This window comes from Typopeltis vanoorti, chromosome 19 (assembly GCF_054136105.1).
Source record: "Typopeltis vanoorti isolate ZY-2024b chromosome 19, IOZ_Tvanoo_1.0, whole genome shotgun sequence".
Taxonomy (NCBI): Eukaryota; Metazoa; Arthropoda; class Arachnida; order Uropygi; family Thelyphonidae; genus Typopeltis; species Typopeltis vanoorti.
Window position 1 is genome coordinate 31152980 of NC_143567.1, and position 18895 is coordinate 31171874.

General features: G+C 33.7%; 1 protein-coding gene across 1 annotated transcript in view; it reads left to right on the forward strand.

Moving 5' to 3' along the window:
- The first annotated feature begins 4917 nt into the window (after window positions 1–4917).
- LOC150095967 (fatty-acid amide hydrolase 2-B-like) overlaps window positions 4918–18895 on the forward strand; it is a 41318-nt gene continuing 27340 nt past the window's right edge. The window contains exons 1-2 of the mRNA XM_090408957.1: window positions 4918–5253; window positions 14931–15150. Coding sequence (XP_090265083.1) covers window positions 5068–5253; window positions 14931–15150 — 406 coding nt within the window. The 5' untranslated portion in view covers window positions 4918–5067. The remainder of the gene's footprint in view (window positions 5254–14930; window positions 15151–18895) is intronic.

Below are 18895 nucleotides of genomic sequence, written 5' to 3' on the forward strand. Positions count from 1 at the left end.
GTAGTCAAGTCCTGGATAACAAGGGTAGCCAATGGTAGGCCGTATGTATGGCAGCAGGATTCGGCCCCTTCCCACACCTCTGGGAAAAGTCAAAAATGGTTGTCTGAAAATTTCTACGACTTCACCAGTCCAAATGTTTGGCCTCCAAACTCCCCAGACCTTAACCCCATGGATTATTTTGTATGGGGCGCAGTTGAAAAAGACACCAATCGCACTTCCAGTAATACAAAAGCCCAGTTAATGGATAAAATTAAAACAGTTTTTGCGGCCCTTCCCAGGGAGACTGTAGCATCAGCTTGTTCGAGGTTCCGAAGCAGAATTGAAGCTGTGATCGATGCTAATGGTGGTTATTTTGAGTAAATCTTGTTGATAGTATTGTAATTAACTCTGCCTGTAATGTTTTTTTGTCAATTCATTAAATTTAATAGATACAAAGAAGATTTTCTTTTTCCTTACGAAACTGTCAAATTTATCCCGAACACCCTTTATATATATATATATAGAGGTCGCATTATATTGATTCACGTAAGTTACAACGCAGACGATCAGGAGATCTCTTTCGAAATTTATCGTACGTTTAACTTTGTCAACATGTATATTTTGACACAAACTCTCTTTGTTCTTTAACCAAAGCAGTAGGTATTCATCTATGACGTTTTCCGATCAGTATTTATATTTATGATTTATGATGTTTTATAACGAAATACGCCACAATTGTTATCTTAGAAAATATATGCGAGTTTATATACCCTGCAAATAAATTACAAACGTTTGTTTCACTTCTAGTTTCTTCATTTCCATTAAATAATTTGCGTAGAAATATTATTGAAAAAACTATAGTACTGATTAAACATTTTGTTACCTATTTATTCCCCACTTAATTTTTTAACATACCATCAAAAACAAAACATGCTTATGCATGAAAAGTATTTATTCTGACTAGAAATGCCACTTATTTATTCTTCTTTTTTTTTTTTTTTTTAATATTACTGGTACTCATGGCATTGATCCAATTTTCAAAACTTTGTTTCCAAAAACCTTATTGCTTCTCAGAGTGCTTTCAACTGAATCAAATGGCTAACATTCAAATATAAAGAAGAAGAAGAAGAAGAAGAAGAAGAAGAAGAAGAAGAAGAAGAAGAAAACAGTGAATCGCATGCTTTCGACAATAAAGGCGTTGTCGAAAGATTACGACAGATGGCGATGGAAGAACCAGTGATTGTTTGAATTGTAAAGCGTAAACAGAAATTTGTAAAGCGTTAAACTAGAAGTTTGTGCAATTTATTTTTCTTTTCTTTTACAAAAAGCAAAAAAAAAAAAAAAAAAAATACTGTACAATGTACAAGCAAATAGACAAATCGGCTAGCCAATGCATAATGAAACAATTAGCCAATACAAGTATTTGTAAGGCAAAAAAGTGCAATATTGAGTGGCCACATGTAGATTAGTATAATGCAGAGTTCGTGTACTGTGTGGAATTGTGTAATGGAGAACGTATACCAAAAGGTATTCAATGTCACCTTCAATTTCAACTGCGCCATATTTAATCAAATTTGAGAGAACAATATAAAAAATTATATAATTATTCTCTTCTGGATCTCAACTACAATTTATTGAGTAATTACGTTTTCTTTCAATGGACCATTTTTCTTTATGCTCAGAGATAATAATGTCACTTCATGAATGCTATTACGACACGCTCAATTTCTCCAAATTTTGGTAACAAGCTACGGTGTCTTAAAGAACTTTGTATGCAATTTATTAAGCTTGTGTAATTATTTCTTATATTAATTCAGAATAATCTGTATAATCATGGGGCAACAAACTAGCGTAACGGAATAACTGATCCCGAAACTAGGTTGCATGATGGGGTGTATAAGGCTATCGAAACAGGATAGGTTTCAATTCCAACTGCACTCATGTACAGAAACTTGATCTATACAAAGTACTGAGTAACCTCGACTCTATTGGAAATCTGTAGCGAAAAATTAAAAAAAATTTTGATGAGTCTGGGCAAATTGTCGCAGTTGTTCGTTAATTGAAAAAAAAAAAAAAAGAGGTCACGTGTAGTATCGTAAAATAAATGAGACAAAATATGGTTCAATTTCAAGATAATTTGCGAACACCTTGTAAATACCCGCTAATAGCTGCGCATTTGGAATTTTTATTAGTTGCTGACTGACCAGAACAGATTCAATGGAACTAAAAAAAAAAAAAAAAAGCAGCTACAGTAATATTACAACGATTGGAATGAATCAGAGATGCTTGAAGAAATGAAAAATTCAAAAGACTAACGACTATAGATTTTGCCATACATTAAATCATCCACGTCTATGGAATCATAGATCTTCTGAAGAATACAAGAACTGAATGCTAGTCTAACACTGTGACAATTTTATGATACTGATTTTTACAATCTTACTATCACATTCCATTTCTCAGTGATTGTAGAGATGTGATTTGAAGAGGATGTATCAAAGCACTGCATTGGCCTGCGCGCGCACACACACACACACACACACACACACACACACACACACACACACACACACACACACACACACACACACACACACACACACACACACACACACACACACACACGCGCACGCGCACACACACGCACACACACGCACGCGCGCACGCACGCGCGCGCACACACACACACACACACACACACGCACACACACACACACACACACACACACGCACGCACACACACACACACAGTGATTTGTGATCTACTAGAAAATCATAAGATGAACAGAAGCAGAACATGACCCTCTTCATCAGTATATTCTAATATTTTGTATTGCACCGAAGCATCTATGTGCATATGCACATGTTATTACTATTTATTTTTTTAAAACTGCATTATAAAATTCATAAATAGCAAAAAGAACAAAAAATGCAATTCAAAAAACATTAAGAAATAATTTGAGTGCCACAAAGCAGTCTTTTTGGTCACGAAGCGCATCATTGTCATCAAATTCTCCGTCAGTTTTACCTCATAATTATATCTCATGATTTTGTACACTTAAAATGTCTTTTACGAAGTGACATCTGTCATATTCTGTCAGCCATTTTCAAAAAGAAAAAAAAATATATATATATATATATATATAGAAGAAAGGACTTTTTCCTTATAATACAGTGTCAGACCATACTGAATAAACAACAGTGAATGTTGTTTTGAAGGAGTGTGGAAATATATTATGTTTGACCTTCAAGATCCTTGAATAAGCAGTTAGATTTGAGGAGCGAATTTTATTGTTTTTTGTCAGTACATTCAAGTTTCACCACAAGGCGTACATTTAGCTGTCATCACCAATAAAATGACCACATTTTCAAATTTCAAAACCAGGATATTGAACAGAACTCTGGGAAATATAGTTGAAATAATATGCTGCAGTATGAACATGACATAATGAATGACATCATCAGCCGAAAATAGCCTTGCATTCGCTCTGAAACTGGCACTTCTGCTTAACCATCAATCAACTATTGCGTAGAACTCAAAAAAAAAAAAAAAAAAAAAAAAAAAAAAAACTTTATGAATAAAGAGCTTAGATAAGAATTCTATTTCAGGAAAGAACCGATGTTTTAAAAATGCACATTCATATAAATTAAGGCATCTACTACTATACGCATTGCAATATGTACAGTAGTTATGATGTTTTTTATGACGTTTGACCTCGTTATAATTTAGATATTTTTTTCAACTAACATTTCACTGACTGATCATTTTAGTACAACGGTAATATAGAAATGTATGTCAGACTGTCTTTTTCTCGAATTACTAATATTAAGCTGAATCCAGATGAATTCCAGATGTTTCAGAAATTGACAAGCATCGAGCGCGTATTGATCTTCAAAATTCATATTTATTTAGCTAGACAACCTTCAGACAACAGAAGCACACTCATTTCACATTATAATTTATTGTGTAATTTATTATGTCGTACAACAGTCGTAGTAGCAAGAGAGAATTAAGCAAACTTTATTTTATTATTTTTGTTGTACATTTTCATACTGCTTGTATTAAGGTAAAGGAGACTTGATTACAGGTGTTATTTTATTAATCGAAGAAATGTTTACGTTCTCCCTACCTACACACCTCGTTTTATACAAACACAACTCTACGATTTTTAAGTACTGCTGAAATCAATCTTGTAAGTCGAAAACAAAAGACATCATATGAAAATCATTGATGCAGCACTGAGGTGTTCCGAAATAGAAATAAATAAATAAAGTTAATGGTAACTTTGGCATAAATATTTAATCTCATTTCAAAACCAAAAATTATTTATTTCTCAGATAAAAAAGAAAGAACCCGCGATTTTCACATTTCAGAAAAAACGCCAGTGAATATTTCTTGTGTGCTAAGTAATCATCTGCCTAATCTAAATGAGTGATATTAAACCAAAATTTCTTGCAAATTATTGTCACTTAAAAAGAGTGAGTCCGAAACTTATTTAATGTAATACTTCTGTGAATTAAAACTGAGCTTCGGTTTCAAAATATTGCTTTGATTATTAAGGATGGATCTCCTGAATCGGAATGGCATTAAAACTTTTTTTCCCTTTCTTACAATGCACTTTGAGTAGCATTATTACAGTATTAAATTAATGGTATATTAGTAGTGGATGGACCCTATTGTACGAAGAACTTTTTCCGTTCAAAACGTCGAAAGTCAACAAAATTCATTGATTTTTTTTTTTTTTTTTTTCACTTCTCGAAAAAAATACCAAAGGCTAAAGTACACAATGCCTATCAGGAAAGTTTATTCACACGCCATGTGAACATTGTATTCGTTTCAAAGGAGACTGGAATGACGTTGAAGCGAAGGTCATTTGACACGTGAGTTGCGCTAACACGCGCTGCTCTGTGTTCAAGGATATCAGAACATATTCAAAGTGAGGTTTGGTTTCCTTACCCTCTCAGACCGTTGTCGTGCTACGAAAGATGAACTGCTAACATCAAGATATCACTTTCTCTAGTCATTTGTCTTTAACTTTATTTTTTTTTTTAAATCCGTTTCTGTTTTAATTTAATCTCCTCGGAAAAATGGGAGCATTCAGTACATTAGTCCTAGTATATTTGCTCAGAATTGGCCGGAGATTACTCGATTTTATTACCGGCTTCGTTTTTTGGTTGATATATTTTGGGAAAGAGCAGTCTCTTCCACCAATCACCAATCCTCTTCTGCTGGAGTCGGCTACTCAACTCGCACGAAAGATCAGGAAAGGACAGGTAAGTGCAGAGGCATTTTTATCACTACCTGGACTCATATTTCATAATCTCTCTCTCTCTCTCTCTCTCTCTCTCTCTCTCTCTCTCTCTCGTCTCTCTCTCTCTCTCTCTCTCTCTCTCTCTCTCTCTCTCTCTCTCTCTCACACACACACACACACACACACACACACACACACACACACAATTTATAGGATTGCTTTGACACTAATCCATCAACAATCTCATTCGCTCTATTTCCAACTTTCTCGCTATTTCGAGAGAGAAAGAGAGAGGATGTACGAAAAAAATAGAAAGAATAAAGATGGCGAAATAGTGGGATGAAGAAAAAAACAGATAGAGAGAGAGGAAGAGAGAGACGGGTGAAGAAGAAAGCAGAAAGAATGGAAAAATAAAGAAAGAAAGAGAGAAAAAAGTTTAAAAAATAAATAAAATGGAAAGAAGACAAAAGTGACAAGTAAACAGAGAGGATGCGCAACCACAATGGAAAAAAATTGGTAAATATTTTGAAAAAGGTGGAGGAATAATAATAAAAAAAAAAAAAGAAGTAGAAGACAAACGAGTGATTATTTAAGGCTTAACTGAACAGGGAGCAAAATGTTTCTTCTCATTTTTGCCGGACCTTTCGGATGAACAAAAAGCATTTTGCGGGCAAGCTTCTAGTCTAAGACTCAATGTGTACGCTAATATAATATTTCTCATATTAATGTTGCCTTGTTTTCGACTAGCTATAATCTGTAAACTTGTAAACAATAAATTATTTTACTTAAATCCGCGTGACTGCAAAAAAAATCCATCACGTTTGCACGAGTTCAAATGATTGTACTGTCTAGACCAATGTTTCTCAAACTTTTTTCGACTACGAACACTTCACAAATCCTGAAATTTTCACTGAATACCTTGGTTATTTTGTAATGTATAAATTAATAATTAATTGGTAATTTAGCTGATTTTTATTATTAATCAATAATTGATAATTAATTATTAATTAATTAAACATCAAATAAACAATCATTAAATTAATTTGTGCTGACAAATTAATTTAAAAATCCCAAATTCCAGAACTTCTTCCGGAACACCGGATAAGAACCACCGGTCTAGACAGTAAATACTGTACTCTAACAAATATGACTCTGCAACTTGCTGACAGCGTTCGTCCACAAGGCGCATGCCAAAAGTAACTAGTTAAAGTGTACAATTTGGAATGGGTTAGAATAACAGTGAAAATGAGACATTGGAAAATTGCTAAATAAAATAAGTGGCAAATATGATTTATCATATAATTTATAGTTTTTATAGTATTTTTAAAAATTATTAACTGTAAATTAGAAATACTGAAGGGAAAAATTAGTGCGAGCAGTTACTAGGCATGTGCGAGCGCGCGTGCGTGCGTGTGTGTGTGCCATTTCATTGATAATAATATCATAAAGGGTGTATAGTGACGTGCAAAGATCTTCAATCTTTGTGCACCTCATTTATGAACTGCGTAAAAAGAAGCATGTAAGAACATCTGCCTTTATCTCATAAATCATTCCTCTGTGATTTGGTCGGAAAGACTTAGGTTCGATTCCCGTCCAAGACGTGAGGAACCTTTCCTGGTCTCTTTCGACTAAAAGTGAGTTAACCAGTCTTATACGGAAGTGGGGGGGAGGGGCTTTTACACCGAGAAACTCGGGTTTTTCGTCCTTTAGAACAGGCAAACCAGCCCGTGAACACATAGATCTGCAGTCATAAAATACATACTTAATCCCTCATTAGGAGGACTCAACCAGTCCTAAGGGACGGGGAGGAAAGTGGGAACCCCATACGAAAATAATAAAATAAATAATTCCTTTGTTATTATAAATATCGTTTAGAAAAATCGGAAAGTTATATTTCTCTCATTTTCCTACTGACTTTTCATTTTTTATACTAAAGCAAAAGTATATGGAAAGTGATACTGCATGAAAAACATTACAGCTGGCGCTGAAAATTAAATGAAATAAAGTATGAGAGTAATTATATCTTTTAAATATTATTATAATTAACGGGCATTACCATCGAGTTCAAAGAAAAATTGTAGAACACAAAACGGGAGAAGAGTTCTGAAGACCGCTGGGCAAGAGTCTTTTCATATGTCTGAAAGCATAGGGTATATGTTAGTGGCGGCTCGTAAGAATTTAAAGTGGTGGGGCTGTAGCAATAAAAGTAAAAAAAAAAAAAAAAAAAAAAAAAAAATCAGTATGGATTGAAAAAATTATATCATGAATAAAATATAATATAACAGAATTTAACAATATTTAACAGAATTCTTCTCTTCGTTCATTTCTACAAAGATATAAATTAAATGCTAGAATTAAATAGAAAAATGAAAATCCGCACAATATTCACCTAATAAATTAACGACATTAATTTGTGTTGTTTGTGCTCGTGTAGTAGCAACGTATCTTGGGCTGCAATACTACCAGCCCAAACTGCACGTAAATCACGCGTTACCCCCACTACGTTATCCTCACTAGGTAGCGGTTTGGTGCGGCCTTTATGATTGGTTTATAGTTTATTTGGCACAAAAACTACAAAGGTACTGTGCCATACTAAAGGTTACAACATTAGCATTTACAGAAAATTGCAAACAATATGTCTCTACAAGAATCTAGTTTTACAAAGCAGCATCTCTAGGTAAACAGAACTGCTGCAGAGGGCACAGCAACACACAAGGTCAGAGGTTATTACAGTAGTGCAAAAATTGTTAACAATATAAGTTAATACATAATATATGAAACCCCTGCCCAGGAATGCAGTATCTACATATATGTAAAATTATAACAGATGCCTTTATAGCAGTACAAAAATAGGCAAAAAGGGATTATTATACAATATGCATAGATGAAAATTAAATTTAGCAATGCAGTGGAAACAGAATTACTAGAAAGTACACAAATAGGTAAGATGTCCTACAGCACTACATGATTATTCGAGAAATAAAGTAGTAAATAAGATGCGTACACAAAATGTATGTTAAGTGATGCAGTATCTACATATAAACGAAATTACTGCAGAGATTTCAGCAGTACATAAATAGGTAACTATAGGTTAACATATGTATATACAAAACAAGTCAAGGAAAGCAGTGTCTACATCTAGTAAGATTACAACAAACATTATTATACTAATACTTAAAGAGTCAGAAAGGAATTATTATACAGCATTGATGCATAAAATTTAAGTTTAGCATTATGGTATTTAGATATTAACAAAATTACAGCAGGGTGATACAAATATACAAGATCAAGGCCTATGGTAATACATAATTGGTCAGATTTAACCTAAGCTGAATGGCATGTAACTCTGCTGTATAATTACTGCAGTCTGGTGGGATCTGATTTGAGATAATAATGTCAGGAAGCGCAGCAGCACAGCCAACAGAGGTGTTAGTTCTTGAATCATCAGTATAGATGGATAAGAAATCAGCGTGTGCTGCTCTGTGTGCATTAAACAATTGTAGATAGATGGATGATGGGGTATAAGATTTCTGTAGCTGACAAAGTGAGAGGTTGCAGGATGGTGTGCAAACCTTCCATGGAGAAATGCTGTTAATTTACACGGGAGAGGAATGAAATTTTCACCTATCTAACCAAGCCATATATACACTCAGGAAATGCTAGCAGACTCAGGCTAATTGCATGATGTTTTTAATTTTTTAGAAAGAATTAATTTGTACAAACACATTTGACCATAAATTTGTTTATATGTAAATACTTTTTTGCTTAACTTAACTTTTATACCTATGTATTATTCATTAGGTTAAATCTGATCAATTATGTATTACCATAGGCAGCGCTGACGCCTAGTCTTTTTCTTGTGTGTGTGTTTGTGTGTGTGTGATTAATGTTCGGCGCCTTTCCAAAAAAAAAGTTTTTTTTTGAATAATGTGTGAATAAAACGAACAGGAAATGAAAAATAAATGAAAACCGCTGTAAAGTATAATGTTACCTACGGATTGGTCCTGCTTATATAATTTTTTTTTTTTTACACGTAACTCAACAATTAGTCATAAGTTGATTTATGATACATCAAAAAATAAATAAAGAACTATTTTAGGTATATTTTCGTAAATTTTAATCAAAAATTACAGCGATATAATTGGGTCCAGGATACAATTTCAGAATTTATTTGTTCGTTTCTGGGAAGATCTGAAGGGGCCCGAACGGAAGACGACGTACATTCATAATTATATGTACCATCCTGTACCATTCGTTGTTCGTTTATCTCATATTTTTTGACATCTTTTAGGCACCTTTCATGACATCTTTTGGTATAATATATATATATATATATATATATAGAAAGTATTTTACCTTGGGTATAATAAATGTTAAGAATACCAAGCAATTTTTTAAACCTGGTTTTACTCCATTTCCCAAGTAAGCAAACAACGTCTTCCGTTCGGGCCCCTTCAGATCTTCCCAGAAACGAACAAATAAATTCTGAAATTGTATCCTGGACCCAATTATATCACTGTAATTTTTGATTAAAATTTACGAAAATATACCTAAAATAGTTCTTTATTTATGCTATATGTTTGCTTACTTGAGAAATGGAGTAAAACCAGGTTTAAAAAATTGCTTGGTATTCTTAACACATATATATATATATATATATATATATTTCCAGATGTACATGCACCTGCGACTCGTTGCACAAAATATATACGCCTACATAGCAACAACATCTAGAAGAGTTTGAAGATGCTTTCACGAATTTTTATTATTAAGTTTTATTTATTTATTTAACACAAACATATCTCTAGCATTTAGCATCAATGCTAAAGATAATTCGAAGAATTTAAGCCAATTTAAACACCAGTGGCGAGATAATCAATGATATCAACGGGGATTTTCCTTATGAACAAATAGTCTTCTGGTTCGCGATTATGACTTAAATCGCATGAAATCAGTTAGTGTTCGCTTTACTCGTGCAACCGTAAACCAGTTTATCGTTAATTCTCCGTAACGTGTTTTAACATCAAATCTTAACTAAGTTACTACGCAGTAACTATTTCTAGAATTCCATTTCTATCAGGAACGTATTTCAGTTAAAAAGAGATAAAATATCACAAAACATGGCTTTTTTTTTTATCTTAGCAAAACCACTATCACCTTCCCGCAATCTGATAGTAATTATAACTACAAAAAAAAAAAAAAACTCCCAAACTTTCAATTAAAATTGTTCAATAACCACAATAGAAATTTAATATATATATATATATATATATATATATATATATATATAAAAACAAGCATTTGTAAAGATGATTACCGTAGTGTTGCATTCTTCTGCGATGTGCAAGAGGTTGTCAATTTGAACAATAGCGCCATCTTGTGTTCAGTGTAAACTGTATTTATTGAATCTAATTTATTTATTATTTATTCTAAAGGAACAGATATAAAGTGAAAAGGGTTCGGCGAATGGCAATGGTTATTAATAGTTATTATACAAAAGCACAGAAAAGGTTAAATTCAACGACAAGGAAACTTTTAGTAATATCGAAAACTCTTTGAAATGCGCTTCGAGCAATGGAAGATATTCTGGAACATGCTTGTGTGTAGAGGAGTCTAATGTAAATGGGGCTGATCTTCAAACAGAATAAATACAAGTTCTTAGATATTATAAGCTCGATACTTTTTGATCAAACCGTATGTAGATTTCAGGACATTTTCATTGTACAACTTGTGATTGTAATTCTGGGATTTCTCAAGCTAAAATAAAACCAACTGTTTAACCGGTTCTACCCTATTAATAATATTTTTATTAATAAGACAAAAATCAATATTCCTATTAAGTTCTACAGAAATACAAATATATCCATAACTTTATTATTTGCCAATCATGATAGCCAATAGATAAAGCTTCTTTTGACAAATTGAACACAAATTGTGTTCTTGAATTTCATTGTGAATATTGCGATGTGTTTCAAGGTGGTAGATCATTTTCTTCGCTCGTTATACGTATCACTGTTACCTTGCTTATAAGAGCAAAGTGGGGTGTTATACTGTGCATTGAAAAAAAAGAGAAAACGTGTTTGATTTCTGGAAGATTCCAATCAGCAGATAATAGGAGATATTGCATATCTGTTTTATATTAATAAAACAGATATATGCAGTGGTAAAACAGCCATATGCGTAGGCCAAGGGTTAAACTTATCTAACCCTTGGCCTACTCTTACGACAGTAACGGGCTATTCATAATAACTCCACGATTTCCTGTTTAGTATAATATGTGTTTCTTTCTGAGGTACTTCTCGTAAATAGCTTTTAATCTCTTGATAGCTATTTCAGATTGCAATAATTCACAGTCAATCTGGATATCCTTCGTTTGTGTTTAGAAGCTTCATATGATGCTAAGATCCATTGTTTTTCTCCTTCAAGGCGTTAACGTTGGTTTTTCCTAACTTCACAATACGCTGCTCCGTATCATTCTAAAATGACTTCTTAATCCGTAAATTATTTTTTTTTCCTGTGGTAAGAGTTTTAATCCAATAATCATTTGTTCTTTTAAAGAAATCTCTATATTAGCATGGAGTTCTGTCTGCACCGCACGTTAAATGTCTTCACCCTCTCTAGTCATTCATTGCTTACACAATAGACATTTCGCATTCTTCATGTTTTACTTTCTTCATTTTTTTTATCACCCCTCGTCTTTATTTTATCGTATTAGTTTGAAAGGCTTGTCATGACTCGAAGTAACTTAGCTTCATTATAAATGTCATTCATGTCATGTTACCGCTGTTAATCTTATTTGCATAGTCTGCTATTCTGTCAAAGCATATCAACCGACCAAAGGTTGGTTTGTTTATTTTGAGTGATAAAAAAACCCAATTTTTCCCTCAGTGGAAACCCTGTCACTTCCGTATGAAACCCAGTGAACCATCCTTAGTCATAAAATCCCTACAAAGTTCTTTATGTCCTAGATAGGATTTGAACCCATGATTTTTTCATCCAAAAGGTATAATCGCTATTCACTTCACGCTATTCATCTTGATGTGATTTTTGTTTTATTTTCCATCATAATATTCATTTCTTTATTTTCCATCATTCAATTATTTCTCATTTTCTTTTTTTTCTTTTTTTTAATAAAGCATCTTGAGATTTTTTCCTTAACATTGTTTTTTTTTTCTATTCCACTAATACAAAAGCCTTTTTAAAATGAATACCCAGTATATTTACGAAATGAAAATTGGTCGAACAATTTATAAAGTTACAAAATAAGATTATAAAGTAATAAATTGTTGAACTAAGAGTCTCCGTATGGTAAATACATACTGTACATTCATTTCAACATGTTCTCCATCAACAAAAGTATTCAAGGCAATAAATTTGCTTTATTCACAGATTGTTTTGGTATCACAATCAACCGGTTGTGATACTGTCTAAAGAAATACTTAAATTTTCAAATTTTTATAAAAAAATAATTAAAAAATTAATCCTCTAACGCCTTTTATTCCCAAAGAGAGTAGCAGTCGACATTCCAAAAGCATTTGATCTGCTTTAGCACAGGAGCCTACTTAGCAAACTGCCATCCTATGGTCTGCCTTCTACGCTCCACAACTGAATCACCAACTTTCTCACTGGTCGCACACTACGTATCATGGTGGACAGTTTCCTTTCGTCATATTTTCCCACCATACGGGAGTATCCTAGTATTCAGTTCTTTCGCCCACTCTCTTCCTCTTGTATATAAATGACCTGCTCTCACAGAATTCCAGTCCTATCCACAGGGACATCGCCAGATTAGATCGCGCCCTGGTGCAAACAATTAAATATCGCCCCTGATGGATTATAAGGCAAAAATATAAGAGCATCTCCAATTGCTATTTTGTTTTTATTACAAGAGAAACATTAATGCAAAACGATTATATAATAATATTAATTAAATGTTTGCTCTGCGGGATATCGCACAATAAAACTGTTTATAAGCTCTTTATCGATATAGTTGCTAGACTAATCAATCTTTCTTGGGTCATTGCTGTTCGCAAATAATTTTTAATCAGTTTAAGCTTCGAAAAACTTCTTTCCGCGCTTTAACAGGAATTATCGTAGTGAAGGCGCCTACCGCAATATGGCTGAACGGGCGCCCTTATTAAGCCGCGCAGTGAGGCAGGCTGCCTTCTATGCCACAACCTGTCAACGTACTGCCTATCCATAGCTCTGCCGATGACAGTATATTCCATTCCTTCTTGTCATTTGACAAACCTTGTATTGCTCAAGTAATAGAATCCTCAAGATCCAAAAATTTATCTCAATGGGGAAAGGACAATGTTGTAGACTTCATTGCCACCAAAACTCAGTCTCTTGTCTGATCTCTTGCAAGAACGAAAGAACTCGCATCCATTTCCCCTTACTTTCAATAATACCCAGACACCCAAACAGAGTTTCCTTCTTGGAGTGACCTATACCTCCAACCTTTCCTGGTACAAACACATTCTGCAGCCGCCTAAAAGCTTGGTGTACCTTTTCGCACAAGACACTACTTCACAGCTGCTAACTCTAAACAAATGCCAAATCTGCCCAACCATGGAATGCTGCTCCCGTATTTGGGGTGGCGCACCAAAATTCTCTCTAAGGTTGCTTAATTCTGTCTAGAAGACTGCAATCTTGCTAATTAGTGATCCCTCTCTCACATATCCAATTCAATCCCGCTCTTACAGACGTTCAAGTTCTGCTTTGTGTCTCTTCTGGAGATGCTCTCATAGACAGTGCTCTGCTAAACTGGCCACTATTATTCCTTCACTTTCCTCCAAAATCATTAGAACAAGAGCCGCTACTAACCAACACCCTTTTACAGTCCATCTTAAAACTCGCCGAACCAACTTCACTGCCTCCTCTTTCATTCCATCTACTTCTGTTCTTTGTAACAGCCTCAGCAGTTTGCATTCCCCAAAAATAAACCGTCATGGTTTTTTAAAAAATATAAAATAAACAAATTCCTCCTTTCTTCTTATCCTCTTACCCACACATACACTCCCTATTGATGTGCTACAGGTCTTCTGATCTTTCATGTGTGGGTCAGATATAAAAAGCATAGTGTTTTTAGCCCTAACTACCTTTCTGAAGGTAGTTAGGGCTAAAAATGGGCCTATGAACAGGCCCATTTTCGTCCATTCACTGATAGCTGATACCATCAGTTCACTAATAGTGAAATCACGGTATCAACGAATCAAGGCGTTCAGGGGAGGTATTACGGCAAACAATAGCTGAAATCTCGTGGCTTAACATATATGACTGAATATATGTTAGGCCACGAATGACTGAAACAATGTGACTTCTAAGGTTGATTTTTTGAGCTGATTAAAAACTGGAGGTTTCTGCAGAAAAAAAAATCTATTTACCTATGTCAACGATCGACTAACGCGGGAACAGGTCAAAGAAAGGCATTTGCAAAAGTTCCTCTGGTCGGTAACTAGCAACTAGAACTAAACCTGTAACGGTCTTTCTTCCAGCATTATATATATATATATATATATATTAAAAATAAAATAATACATATCAGTTAAATATAAATACTGCAATAGTAAAAATAGACTAATAAAATTAATTCAGCGAAATAAAAATATTAATATAAAAGAACATATTAAAATAATTTAGACTAAACTTACAAATACAAAAACTGCATATTTTATTTTAACCTCTTTGTTCTTCTAGGTGAAAAGTGTTGATGTAGTAAGGGCTTATATCTCTAGAATAAGGGAGGTAGATCCGATCATCAATGCAATGGTAGATAATAGATTTTATGAGGCTATAACAGAAGCAGAAATCGTTGATGAACTTGTGCAGTCGGGTACAAAATCAGAAGAAGAAATGGAAAAAGAAACACCTCTTTTAGGCATTCCGTTTACTTCTAAGGAATCCATAGGCGTTCAAGGTAAGATGGTGTTAATTAATAGAAGTCTTTCATTTATGAAATGGACCAATAATGAATTAAATAAGATAAGCAGGAAATCGTATTAAATATTGTCGACTTATTTATTTGCATTAACCAACATACTTGGAGTAGTTAAAAAAATATATTGCATATTTGGAGCAATTTAAAAAAAAATAGGAATCAAAAAAGAAGCAAAAAGGAATCCAGAGGCGTAGATTACGTAATCCCATCCCATTTTCAGTTAACATGTTAGGCCTAATAACCCGTTATGGCTAAGTAATCTGGCTTGCAGAAGAACAAACCGAAAGGAAATGTCATACTCATATGCGACTCAACTCAACTTCTGTTGAGGCCTTGCATTATTTACAAGATTCATGAATGACAGCTTATCTTGTTCTCAGATAAGCTGTCTCGGGAAGAATTAAAAGCAAGAAACATGACGAACACAGAGATCTGATAAGAAGAGCTTCTTTCGTTAAGAGAGACAAAATGTCCCCCAGATAAAACTTGCATTAAAATGTTAACAATTGGGGACTTAAAAATATTTGCCAATAGCAGAAAAACTGGAGTAAACAAGAAGCGAGCTAAGAAGAACAAATATTGATATTATAGGTGTAGCGGATATACGATGGGAAGAAAATCTGACATTTTTCGAGTAATAAATATCGTGTATACTTTGGGTAAGACAGTTCAATGGTCGGCATATTATCACAGAATAATCGTCGTTTAAATAGCCGGTGACTGATAAACAGCAGTGTATTACATGCTATACGCCAACATCTGATGTAGAAAAGAAGTAATTATAATATATGAGATAATGGACGACTTGATAGAGATAGAGTCTATCAAGAAATACAGACAGCATTCTTAACTGGGGTGGGGGGAGAGGCAGTGGAAAATTTATAGAACGTTTCTAGTGTTAAAATTTTGGAACCTCTTAAAATAATTATTTTTTGTTCTTTATTTTACTTTGTTTCCAACTTGTTTTGTATCGTATTTAGTAATCTGAATTATGCAGTTTAATTCAGAAGTTTCTTTTGTGGAGGAGCCACAAGTTTTTCGCTGATGGCAACACTGCGAGTCGATCCATATAATAACTGCGAAAATACAAACTTATCACCAATGGACGATGACACTAGTGAAATTGACAAAGGATTTAAGTCTGATCTCCGTTTTCAAGAAGAAAGTTTGGTCCAACTTTGGATACATATCCGGAGGGAATATCCGCACCTGTTTACAATTGCCATTCAAAATTTGTTGCCTTTACTTTCTACATATTTGTGAAAAGAGATTTTCCAGAATGGTAATTATTAAAGCGAAAGAATCAAATCGACTCCAAGTAGACTCCTGCATGAGAATAGCATTGAGTAACACAATTGAAGCAAAAATAGACAAATTAGTAGACAAAATAATTTTGGTTATTATAATCAGTAAGTAAAATCACTATTTAAAAAAGTTTAATTATTATTATTAGGTTACTACAAATTAGGGGCCGCAAAAATATTTTAGGGTACTTAGGGTTACTACTAAAAGGTTAAGAACCATTGTGATAGACCACATTAAAATAGGAAATTATAACTCAGTGGCTGCAGAATAGAAATGAATGAGGAAAAAGATTAATCGAGTATTGTGGACTAAGACATCTAGTTGTTAATAGCATATTAGTATCACAAAAAAAAAAAAAACAAGGTGTGCATGGAGAATGCCAGAAGTTTTTATTTATTTGTTTAAATGTACTACATAATAACAAGAAAGTAAACATTCTGAGACAAATTTGAATCTTGTGAAACTAATCCGGGAACAATCTAAGATTCATGTAGCTAATTTCCTTTAAAAAAATGGAAGTTACGATGTGAATGAATTATATAAATATAAATATAATAAAAATAATCCTTTCTTTTAGGCTTGCACGGTGATCCGAATGCATTTTTGGAAATTATGGAGACAACTACCGTGTTGTCTCCATAATTTCCAAAAATGCATAATAAAAATAAATTTAAAACCTTTGCTAAGGAAAAATGAAACAAAAAAAATCAGAAGTAAAAAATCTGTGGAGGAAAAACATCGAGAATTAAGAGATTCCAATAAAAATAAATGCCTGGAATAAGAAGAGTACTGAGAAAACCTTGGATATAACAAATGAGGTTTGCAAAATAAAAGGGAAAAAAAAACGAACACGATAACAGGAATAGGAAAATTGAAAAAATTAATTACCTCGGATTGTAGAAGAGTGAAGGAAAAATGGATGTAGGAAAGATGCCAAGACGTTGAAAATATGATGAAACAAGGCAAACAGACTCTGCATAGAGATTAATAAAGGAAATGTAGACCTGGGTCTTTAGGCAGCATCGTGATGAACGATCACGTGATAAAACTTGAATGAGCCGAAAGATAGAGAAAAGAAATACATACAACATTTGTAGAAACTATATAATTGCATCTTCTCCTTGTTGTTGTTGTAATATTAGCGAAGATGAAAGACATGGGATTCCAAGAGAAGAGGTCTGATTGACTTTTGTAGCTAAACAACGGAAAAACACCAGGAAACGATGCCATAAAAACTGAACTGGCAAAGGAAGTAGGTGGTGTGATAAATCCGAGTCGGTTAAACTTATTAAAGTTACAGAAAAGGAGAAACAGTGAGAAAGTTCAAGGTGTAATAACAAGAGAAAGCTAATGTTACAGAGTGTAAAATAAATTACTTAAATTAAATAAAAATAAATCGCTCAGTCACTCTCGAGTTCTTTTCCTCGACTTCTTTTTTAATTAATACGTTGAAGAAGCTATAAATGAAATAAAAGAGAAAGCAGTACTTGATATATCCATAAATGCCCACGATATACAAGGTCTACGAGAGGGAAAGGGGGGGGTACAAATTACTGGGGCCCGAAGGTCTGTAAGGGATCCCAGGGTCTATGTTGCATAGTTTTTGTCTTTCTCGGTAGTATCATTATCAGCCTGTCCACCCTTGCTAGAAGGGAGAGGGAAATAAAAAAAAAATATTTTGTGGGGGGGGGGGTCCAAACCCTCTCTTGTCGCCCTGATAGTACAGCCTGCATTACATTTGCAGATAACATCACTATAATGTACTGATATATGACGATAAACCAAAGCCATGACACAATTGGAAACTTGCCATTTTACACAACAGCTAAATAATACGCCAAGTTTCTAGTTTTCAAAATCTAGGAGATGGTATTTATGTAGAATTAGTAAGAGCATAAGAATCTTTCTTAAAATAAGACGTTTATTCTCCTTTAACATAAATTTGGATCAACGTAATAAAGTAAAAAATTCATAAACGCCTGTTTGGAATATTGCTCTTTAAATACGTGAAATTTAAAGAGTAATATTCCAAATATTGCTCTTAAATGTTAGATTTTGAATCATGGTGTTGGCGAAGAATACCGAAAATTAAATGGAAGGAAAAGTTACTAATGAGAAATTACTTCGACAGTTAAGAGACAAGGGAGGCACCCAGCACTCCCCTAGCTCTAAAAGAAATCATGGAAAAAAGACTGGTGGCAAAGGACACAATATTTCTTAGAGGAGAGAAATATAATTTGGATTTTATTATGTTATTCCCATCCACGAAAGCTAGTAAACTTAAATTTCCTAAAGGAATCTCAGGGACAGTCGCATAAAAAACAAATAAATAAATTCAAGCTTAGGATAAGTTTGTTATAGATAAAGAACTATTTTCAGTACTAAACTAAAGGCAGACGAGTGATAAAAAAAGTAAAAA